General features: G+C 36.6%; 1 protein-coding gene across 2 annotated transcripts; it reads right to left on the bottom strand.

Moving 5' to 3' along the window:
* On the bottom strand, nucleotides 1-7,679 carry LOC121330674 (phosducin-like). 2 transcript variants are annotated; one of them, XM_041277374.1, is made up of 4 exons: nucleotides 7,492-7,679; nucleotides 3,702-3,772; nucleotides 3,120-3,280; nucleotides 1-1,973 (listed from the first exon to the last, which is right to left on the bottom strand). In XM_041277374.1, exons 2-4 carry the CDS (start codon nucleotides 3,754-3,756, stop codon nucleotides 1,461-1,463), a joined length of 729 nt encoding a protein of 242 aa, XP_041133308.1. In that variant the 5' UTR covers nucleotides 3,757-3,772; nucleotides 7,492-7,679; the 3' UTR covers nucleotides 1-1,460. The 2 variants fall into 2 exon arrangements, with proteins under 2 accessions (XP_041133308.1, XP_041133307.1); XM_041277373.1 differs by lacking the exon at nucleotides 7,492-7,679 and adding an exon at nucleotides 6,647-7,084.
* Nucleotides 7,680-11,532: the final 3,853 nt, after the last annotated feature.

The following is an 11,532-nucleotide window of genomic DNA, read 5'->3' as shown; positions in this document are numbered from 1 at the left end:
AGATTTTTAAACTTGTACACCAACCAAGTAAATGCATTTTAAACACATGTAAAACATTTTTAAACATGGTATGTATTTGCATACAGTATGTCTGGAAATAGATATAGACATGCAATATACATGTACATTCAAGCTGGCTAAGTCACATGGTCCTTTACTTTTAATCTCCATACTGTACTGAGGTTGACAGCTGTCGATTCCACAGTCAAGGTTCCAGAGCCACAGTGAAACTAACGTGCCATGTAATTTTTCACTCACCAATATAGATTTTATTTAATTTTTAAATATTTGTTCTAACTTTTATGCTTTTAAAGTTGCTTACTTAAATTTCACTAACTTCTAAATATGGCTTTTCAATCCATATTCAATCCACAAAATATATAGAAATAGTTTGCAGTTTATTATATCTAAAAAAAAGAAAACAACAATGTCTTCTAACACTTATTATGTGTGTGTTTGTGTGTTTCTGAAGTATTTTTTTAATGATCGAAACAGGATGTTGATTAGATCTCAATACTGCTTTTCTAAAATGTATTCATTTGCTGCTTATTTGTTGTTTATTAATGATGTTAAACCCATCGCTGTCTCGATCACAGTCTAGATCACTACTATGAAATACGTAAATAATGTAAATAATGCCCACAAACACAAGTATACAGCACTGAAGAGTTATAGAACATTCACATTAAATGTCCATATGTAATAATGGCAGTGTCAAAGTCAAACTTGTAGCTGTTTTAATATAGCGGTGTTTTTCATTTGTATAGCTGTACTCCAAGATTTTATGCTTATTTTTATGCTTATATTTTATATTTTAAGATAAATAATGCATAAACTCTTTAATTACAAAAAAAAACTGTAGTAGTATGTTTGATATTTCAAAGCATCTAAGGAGTACATTTAATGTCAAAGTGCTTCCTTTATCTTTATCTTACGTCAAAATATAATATTCGTTTTACAAAACCGAAGACTGATGAACATGTAAGACCATTTGCAACCTTGAAAGTTGTTTGAAAACATAGACATCTCCCCTTCAGATCCACAACTGAATCTAGTGGATAATGTTGAGGAACAATACTTACATGCCAATTAAAATGGCCTAGATAGTTACCCTGCACCTTTTCAATGTAAATGTTTGTTTTTTAAACATTAGTTGTTGCTATGTAATATAAACAATTCAGAAAATAATGAATGGTAGATTTGTTGAAGGTAGCATATGCTGTATGTTATTAAATAGAGTAATAATATTCTTGGATTCCAATAATTTAAACCAGGATGTAATTCTTAGGGTGCTGATGGGTCAGTAACATTTGAATCAAAATTTGGTTGTGGTTGCCCTATAACAAGACAACACTTTACCTTTTGAGAAAGGAGCCAGGGACAGTTGAGGCCCCCTCTATAGAATGCTACTGAGAAGTATAAATAAGACGTATTCTCTACTGTCCCCTAACACGACCGTTTTATTCCACAACCTCCTGTGCATTCTGACAGGCCCCAAACTCCTTCTCTGGCAACAAGCCATACTCGTTTAAAAAGGACTCCACATCCACTGCAAAAAACTCCTCGTTCAGCTGCTCGGAGATGCTCAGGAAGTTGCCCACCAGATCCCCTGCCTTGTAGACCAGAAGGGCGGGCAGCACACTGTCCGAGAAGCGGTTGCCTGCCCCCGTGTCGGAGGCCTTGATCTTGCAGAACTTCACAGTGGGGTACTCCATAGACAGGCAGGTGAGGCAATTATTCAAGGCATCACAGCCCTTCACTTTGTCATCGTATATGTGGACCACCACCATCGTCAGCCTGTGCTCCTTCTCAATGACATCCAGGAACTGCTCCCCGCTCTCTAGCTCATACAGGCAGCCAAATTTGGGCCCGAAGCTCAGCCGCTGGTGCATATCCTGCATGCACTGCTTCCGGTACTTGTGGAGACAGCCCTCATCCTCGTCCTGAAGGAGCTCATACTCCTGCACGCTCATCTGGAAATTAAGATTTTTTCTCAAAACATCTACAAACTGATCCAGCCCTGGTGTGGTAATTCACTGCAGTGAAGCATTGAATTCTCCTTATCCTGGTATACATACAGTAAGTGCAATCACAGCACAGGAGATTAAAGTATTAACCTTTGTTGTGAAGTGTACAGCATAAGTATATAAAGTGATTTTCAAAAGAGACACATACCTACTGATTTAACAGTTGTGACAAAATTGTAAAACATTTTTTTAAAAAAACTGATTAACCAAGGTTTATGAAACTGGAAAGCACTTCCCCTCCTATATGTTATTTGTTATTTGTAATACAAACAAAATTCAATATGAAGTGAAGGCAAATAAAATTGTCTGCTGCAATATCTTGGAGAGGTACAGAACAAGCACCCTCTCCTGCCCAGATTATTGTATTGACCGTAAAAAGTTAACCGGATTGCTGTGTATTATAAACATCCTCTTTACTGGTAGTCCAATTGAAAAGCTTACAAGGTGTTTTCTATTTTTAGTCTTTAGCAAACAATTCAAACAAACATCTTTCTGTTTATCACAAATTTGTTGCACATTTGTTAAGGGCTGAGTGTAAGGCTCAATACCACTGCTGTGTTTCAAATATGCTTCCATCTGTCGCTTTTTTGTGAAATAACAATATATGAAAAAGGCATTCTAAAGGTTGTGTGAAATCACATTTGGTCATCTCATCCAATGTTTTTTGGTAGTTGTACATATATGACATGCATTGTCAATGATATTGCACCATAGTCGTGGTATTTATCACTACATAGCATTCGCAAAATGTGGGGTAAATAACTCTGTCAATAGTTTTAATTGAATTTGGTTGCCTACAAGAGGCTAATCGTTTGGCTGTGGGATGGTTAAGTAGTGTTGAAGAAGGAATATGTTGTCATTGGGATAGATGAAAATGCATCTATCCACATGACAACAACTGATGTCAGGAAGAGTAATATGTTGCATAAAAGAAGCCTAAAGCTACAGTCATTTTTGCTTTATTGTTTAACTTTCACTGCATTATGTGAATTTCCATTTCCATTGTCAGTATCAACATTTACTAATTTAATGTTGTCATGTTTTAGCGGTATTGTAAGCTGTTGTTAATTTCTTGTTTTTTCACAAACTGACCTTACGGTTTAATCTTCTCTGGATGTCTGTTTCTTCTTTGCTATTGGATTGGTAAGAAGAAGACATCTGTCTGAGAAGCTCCCGCTTGCTGGGTGGAATAGATTCATGGTTCTCACTCTCCAGCTTGAATTTTCTCCAGTCATTGATCACGCCTTTGGGTCCTGATACAGAACAAATTCAAAGGGTGATGAAATTAGTCAATTCAAACTAAAAGACTAGAACACTCATCCTACTATTTGTAATATACACTTTTATCTGCTAGCATGTAGTACCACCGTGCCGCACATGAACTAAAACCTCCTGTGCTCCTCTATACTGATATCACAATGAATTGTGTGATCTTTACACTAGGGCAAACCCACCCCCCAAGGTACTGCTTTCCACCAGTTTTTGAGCCAAGAAGTTAAGTATTTGAAGGCAAAGAAAAATTATTCTGTAGAAAAATCTTTGTCGCTCAACATTCTGTAATATGCTGTAATACAGTAGATGCAAAATGAACAGTGCAGAGGCTGGGTAGAATCCCCTGTCCTTTCAAATGCAGACCCAGTCAATCCCTTATGCCTTTCTAAAGCTCCTCCTCACCTGTGTTTGTTGCTGGCAGTTCATCAAGCTCTTCATCCACACTGTTTCCCGACATCGCTGTCTAGAATGACCTGCAGAAGATTAAAGCCCACCAAGACATACCAAATATTCATGTATACAAGTAAATTAGTAATAGGGCAGTATTACTGTAAAACAAATACTGGAATGATCAAATTGGGTACTAAAAAAAGAGTCAACAGGAACAAACTTTTATTTGCACATAGCAATGTATTATGATGACAAAATAGAAGAATTCCCCAAATACATAGAGTGGACTAAGAAGTTGTATGATGCCTCAAAGAGCCTAGTAACAAAACTTTAAGGATTCTCAAGAACTGTTTTGTTATGAGCTGTTTTTAAAGCCCAGTTTTTAAACAAAAATAAAATAAACTACAGATCTTGAAAACAACTGTTAGAGAAGGTTAGAAGTTTATTCATATATTTTTTTTTCTTTTTTAAAAAGGTCTTAATGTTCCATTATGTCATTGCATTACTGTCTTACTTAATGTAATGTTATGTCATTACAATATCTACATTGTGATGAAGTTACAAGCTTGTTGGGAATGGGACGTTGCAGTCTTACTTCACAGTGATTGTTGCTTCCTGGTTCTACACAAATCTCTATTTACGTTGGCTACCTCCATATGATTTTTTATTTTCTGGATAGGTGAAAAATTTACATCCGATGCTTTGTAATCACTACTGTACATAACAAACAGAAAATGCCCCATCAGTAGTAGTCTTTATCTTGCATAGACATACATAAATATCAACTTTCTATTATTTTCAGACCTATGCCAGTGCACAGAAGGGCATTTTCAATGTATACAGGGATTTGTTTAGAACCAACTAGTAACAATTACTAAGGTAAATGACTGTGACAACTGTGGCTCAAGTGGAAGGTAGTGGGGGCCTTACAGCATATAATTAACTGTTACTGTACCTGCAGCAATAGGAGTTTATACTTATTGCCTTCCCTTTAAAACAGGATAGAGTAAAGCACCTTTAAAAAACACTGTGAGTTTGTCTCCATAGTTGGTCATAAGCTTTTCATTTGTCTTTTGACTATAAACCCCTATCTCACACATCTACTGTATATAAACAAGTTGCTTCCATTTTTAAGGTCAGTCAACACGCTCCTGCCTCTAAACTCTAGTATTAATTACACAAGACCAGCATACCCTGACCTTAAAATGCTTGTTTTTGTTGGATTTACCTTTTTCTTTGCTAGATGGAATAACCCTACATATTACTACTATCACATTGCCAGAGTGATGTTCCAGGACAGACTAGGAATGCGTTGTCCTCATAAGGCATTCATGTGACAGGATGAGGCAGAACAGGCTAAATTAGCCTAGGCTGAGTTATATAGGGAGCTGCCGACCTCACTCAGTGCAAACTGGGTTGATGGGGTATTAATGGATTATCTTAATATCCGATTTATGTCAATGGTTTTGTTGGAAATTGTATGACATCTTTTCCACTTGAATTGTATGAGAAAATGAGACATGGCTTTCTTGAGAACGCTACAAGCCAGAGATAAAATGATAGAGAATGAGAATTTTAGAGCAGGGAGGGAACATGCAAGGCTTCTCTGTGCATCTGTAAAGTTTGCCTGTACTGCAGTTTACAGAAACAGGACCCTTAGAAAACTTTACCATGGTATATCTACACAATCAGGTTACACCATGCATTTACCATAGCCATGTCAGCATGCTTTACCATACATATCTGTACTTTACAATGCTTACTTATGTTTTACCTTGCTTTCACTATGCTTTATTACACTTTTCTATGCCTTTACTATAGTAAACTTTTTAGAAGGAGACAACCTTTTTAATTAGTCTGTACCACTGCCTGTTTGTACTTTCTACCTCAAAGTTTTCCCAGGAATCAATCATGTCCTATAGACTTTAATGTTAATGGAATTCTGGTGTTAGTAACTACACGTCACTTATTGACAACTTTACTAGTCAATAAGTGCTACAGAGTGCATTTGAATGATTTATGCACATACCTTATGCAGCTTTTGTAACACATTGACTTCACTAATGCGTACTTCTGGCAGACTGAGGCAGAATAGTAGCTTTGAAACTGGCTGCGAAGCTGCACGCAAAATTGAAACGGATTTACAGCTGGAGGTGGTACATTGTAAAAAGCAGACAGTGTTGGACAATTTCTTAATTTAAAATTGTGTTCTTTAGAATTGTTTATAAGTACAATACATATTTGTTATGTTTGCTTTACTCATGGTAAGGACAATTGTAGTACATCGTTGTGTCGTACTATTTAAGCCTATTCCCTTATTTTTGCACATATATTTCAGTGCCATATTTGTACAATTACAGTAGATCTATGTATCGTTGTTCCATTTAAATAGACGTAAACAGGCTTTTCGCTTATTGGCAACTTTCGGTTAATGACAACGTTTTGCTGGGAACCGAGAGGTTATTAATAAGCGGCATTTGCTGTGTGTGTATATATATATCCTGGCATAATCATGACATCATCCACAAATTTTTTTTTTTACATAACGTTTAAATTGGCTGCCATTTTGGAAGATTCTTTGAGTGATGTACTCAACCCACTGCGTGAACCACTTCCTATCTCATGTAAAAGCAGATGGCACTGTCTGTTCTAATTCTGAACACAGAGGGTAATATAACAGAAAATAGATCAAGATTGCAGAAGAAATGTACCATAATGCAAGTAATCACAGACATGCATTATTTTAAGAGACACTAACTTGTTTACATGTTGGCTAATGTTATTTATGTTAACAGTAAAATAAAATTTAGTATCCTATTACAACTAAAACTATAACAATAGGTATAATTAAAGAATGTTAGCCCATTTCATGTTGATCATCTCTAAAGTAAGCTTTTTTTTAAAGCTGTATTATTTGGATTTTATTTGAGACTAGTAGTAAATGCATGACACCTTACCTGAGTGATTGTTTTTTTTTTCCCTATTGGCAGGCTGGACAACTCCTGTTGATGTGTTTACTTGCCCTTGGTTTTGCTCAGGAGAAGACAAACTCACACACTATGAATTGCTGGGCAGGGGCAGATGTGTTTTGTCTGAGAGTTAGGCTTCAGGATCACGATGACGCGTATAGAAATAGCTCAGGGTGGGTAAGAGGATTGTGGCTGAGGAATTAGCAACCTCCAGAGACAGCTAATCAAGTGCTATGGTCAGTTCGTTGCCAAGGTTTTATCATGGGCACAAGCAGGACCCAAAAAATTATGGGATGTACAAAATGAGCCAATTCACCTTTGAAAACAGTGGAAAATGTGCAGCGTCAGAGTTCTGTTTTCAAAACTTGTCTTTGTTTGGGAAACGACAAACAAGGACAGGAAGTCCTTGACCCACTTAAAAACTGTTTTGAGGATTTCTGTTTTTACTTAATTTGACTCAAGATTGCAGGATTCTTTAATTATAATAACACAAAAGACATTTACACCGACGTTTAAGTTCACCTGTGTCGCTTTGCTTCCTAACATTCCTCATTACTAATGCATTTATTCATTCATTCAACTTTTTGAGAGGTGACACAACTGAATCGCCAAACTAAGGGTACATGTTAAACCATAGGGAAAAGAGCAAGTGTGTTAACAACACTTATACATTATTGTGGATATCTACTACATACATTGCATGGGCCACACTGATTTACATTCCACACAATCAATTATTAACAATCAATTATCGCAAAACCCACATCTCCAACTGAAAAATAGAAATACGCTAATTATGAACCCTGTCACAGTATAGTTTTTAAAATCCTTACCTTAACATTAGAAAATCATATTGTAAGAACATTGGGGTACCAGTACTTGATATTCCAATTGATTGCTTTTAGTTCCAGATAGATTCCTATTTATTTTTTTTATTTTTTTTTTTGTCAGTTGTTGAAATACGTGAGAAGTCCCCATTGGCATTGACTGAACACTTTCAGTAAAGTCAGTAGTTGTAATATAATTTTAAGTGCTTGGCATGAAAGGACAAACATAAAAAGAATTGGCTATTTATAGCATCTTTTAATTTGCTTCCTGGTGTTTACCTGTAATAACATGATTTGTAGGAATATGTCAAATCCAGTAAATCATTAAATCCTCAGGTAGATACCTGAAGGAATGAATCATGAAGAACAGTTATGTGTAGCGTGGGAGTCCAGAGACTGGTGATGTTGTGACAGGCCATGGGAAAGGACCTGTGTGCAGCATATCTATGCTAAATAGTTTTCATCAGTGTTTGAATTCCAACCAAAATATTTACATAATTTATTTGTTTTAATTATTTCATTATTTTAGTTTGAGGACATACTGTAAATTGACATTTTTACAAAAACAAAATAGCTACTATAAAATAGTGGGGTTTTTTTTGGATAGCCATGTTAACATTGCTTCTGATAATTTGGTAGCCTAGCTTGCCACCAGTTGAGTACATTTGTTTGTTAAAAGTAGTCCTGTAGCCCTGTAACTGTCAGAACGCTTTGAATCAGTGTAAGGTTGTGTTTCATCAATCATTTGTTCCAAAATAGAAGCAGGTACACAAGCTCTCACAGTGACACAAGAGTGGTCTTACATTTTTGAAGGGGAATATAAGGAGTAATATTGTGTTGCTCGTTGGTGCGTTTCTATGATAGCACAATGTCAAACTAATAACCACAACTGCTAGTTTTCCACAATAGCAAATTTGTTCTCTGATTTAAAAAAAAAGAATGAAAAGAAAGTGTTTTTTTCAAAAAGAAAAGGTAATGTTTGTTTTTTTCATAATTAACATAAAATACTAACATTGATTTTTCCCCAGTCACAATATAGATAACCAAGCAATACATTATGTATTGATTTTGTTACCAATAAAAGTTATTTTTCCTCTGAGAAAAAAAAAAATCTGTTATTACACAAACAGATTCTTTGCATCCCTGCTAATAACCAAACTGATACCATAGAAACATGCAAATGTTTTTATTTTTTCTTGTAAATTCACATCCTCTAATTGCTCGGGGCTGGATACTAAATTGGAAACCACAGAGTTATTTATGAAGCATCATGTTGAGAAGGTGTGGGGAAGTGCCTGAGGGTAGTATTGCTGACACTGAGTCGAATGTTTCCTCATAATGGAATGGACACACCTGATAACACCTCATAACTTTTATTTGACTACACAACGAAAATAAACAGTCCAGTATTGCAGAAAACAAACAAGAAAACTACCTGGAATACCAGCAATGGTAAACTCAGATTTCAAAAAAATCATTGCGGTTACAAAAAGCCAACAAAAAAGGAAGCACAGGATTTCTCCCTGCTGTTGCAATGGGTTTCCTCTCATAGCCTCTTAGCTCCCTTAGGAGAAATAATGAATAGTCCTGAGTTTTTTTTCCACTGCGGTAATCCACCAGGTTTTTCCAAAGCTTCAGGATTCTGTGAATTACAGCAGGTTTGTAAAAGCAAAACAACATTGCACAGCATGTCTCTTCTGTGTTTTCAGTTAGGGACAGGGAGACTGAATGGCAAAACCATGCTGCCTAAATACTGTCGAGTCCCGCCCCTGCAATCAGCGTGCTGCCCCACCTCAGCCAATCGACGAGCACAGCACAGCTGATTGCAATGATGGGACTCGGCAGCTGCATGGTTCCGCCTCGGGCCCAGATGGCCACCGGACCCGGTACTTCCTGTCTGGTCAGAGTTCAGCCTCCTGGCCCAAGCACGGTCAGCCCAACAGCACAGCTGGTGGTCGGGAAGGTGAATTACAACAGGGACTTCTTTCAATCCTGTCACAGATGGAAAAAAAGAGACCATGAACCGGACGCACAGGGGGAATGGAAAAGATCACTAACTGCACGTAGAGAACGAGACACAGAAGGTAAGACGATGACAAGCAGAAGATACGAATGAACCAAGGCAGAAAGTATAACACCTAAAAATAAATTAACAAGAAGAGAGAAGGAAAGAAAGCATGCAGGCACATGGAATAGGGAGTGGTTAACATGTAGAAAACAGAAAGCACTGATTAGAGGAAAAACCTGAAAATGGAGTGAGGTAACCAGTGGTGTACCACAGGGATCAGTATTAGGTTCTCTGCTATTCCTAATCTACATTAATGACTTAGATTATGGTATTGTAAGCAGACTTGTTAAATTTGCAGACAACACAAAAACAGGAGTGGCAAACACTCACTCACTGATGCAGCAGCAAAAGTCATCCAAAATGATCTGGACAGCATTCAGAACTGGGCAGACACAAGGCAAATGACATTTAATAAAGACAAGTGTAAGGTACTGCATGCGGCAATAAAAATGTACATCATAAATACTATATGGGAGATACTGAAATTGAAGAAGGAATCTACGAAAAACACCTAGGAGTTTATGTTGACTCAGAACTGTCTTCATCTAGACAATATGAGGAAGCTATATAAAAGGCCAACAAGCTGCTTGGATATATAGTGAAAAGTGTTGAATTTAAATCAAGGTAAGTACATGCATTAGTAAGACCTCATCAAGAATATTTTGTTCAGCTCTAGTCACCTCGCTACAAAAAGGATATTGCTGCTCTAGAAAGAGTGCAAAGAAGAGCGACCAGAATTTTTCTGTGTTTAAAAAGTCATATGTAGACAGGATAAAATAATTTAATCTATCTACGTCTTGAACATAGAAGACTACGCGAATATCTGATTCAAGCATTCAGAGTAGAAAATAGGAGGCACTTTTTTATACAGAGAATTTTGGGAATCTGGAATCAACTCCCTACTAATGTTATTGAAGCTGATGCCCTGGGATCCTTCAAGAAGCTGCTTGATGAGATTCTGAATCAGACAGGTTTGCTAGGAACCTGAGAGCCTGCACAGACCAACGCTGCTTTCCTGTTTGATAACTTATCACTGTTCTAAATATTCTAAATATCAACGCTACTTTCCCATTTAATTTCCACTGCTGAGGCAACGTAGACTGGTTGTAGTATTAGTGGAAGATTAGTGTGTTTTTTTTCTTCTATAAATCCTAAGGATCTGGTTGCATCCAAGCAATAATGGCAATACTTTATTTTTGTGGTGTTTTATTTTTTTTAACAATTGTTTTATTTCTATATATACTTTTCTGCAGTTTCTTTCTGCATGCAAATTTTACCATCGTGTTTTTTTTTGTTTGTTTGTTTGTTTTTTTTAAATCAAACTAGCAACTTTTTAATTATTCACCTGTGTTGTCTCTCCTATTCAATACCTAAGGTGTGGACCTAGAGTAAAGAACTTGAAAAGAAAAAGCAAAGGTTAATGGTAAATTATAGTGATTATATAATATTTTATATTGTACTTGAGGTGTCTGGGAAGTATATTTCCTTCACATACTTCAACGGGACCTGGTGCCCGTAGTTTCGCCACCAAGTGGCGTAGTCTGGCTCCAAGTGGTGACAACAACCTATAGTATATTCTTTGAGAGCTTTGGTGTTGAATTTACTGCTTAAGGGGCAAGAAAGTTCTTTACTGCTTCATTAAAGGCAATAAATCTACCCCCCCCCCCCGCCCCCGGGGGCCCGTCTCCACTCCCCCACACAATAATCTTACATCGCATCTAGTACTGTACTTTATGCCTGTATAATTAACACAATATTCCAGTTCATTAGGTGTAAGAACTGCAAACTTATCATGCTAAGACATTTTAAGGCTCTTTACAAAAATACAAACAAAAAGAAAAAATTTATAATCGTCTGTAAATGTTACTGTATTGCCTAAAGTATATTTTGTTCATTTACTGTTAATTTCTCAAGTGATTTGTACCTTTTAGTTACAAGTCAGGCCACAAACAATTTGATTGGATTACTGTTTTATTTGT

This window comes from Polyodon spathula, chromosome 18 (assembly GCF_017654505.1).
Source record: "Polyodon spathula isolate WHYD16114869_AA chromosome 18, ASM1765450v1, whole genome shotgun sequence".
Classification (NCBI taxonomy): domain Eukaryota; kingdom Metazoa; phylum Chordata; class Actinopteri; order Acipenseriformes; family Polyodontidae; genus Polyodon; species Polyodon spathula.
Note: the sequence above shows the minus strand (reverse complement) of the source record. Positions and strands in the feature narration are given on the sequence as shown.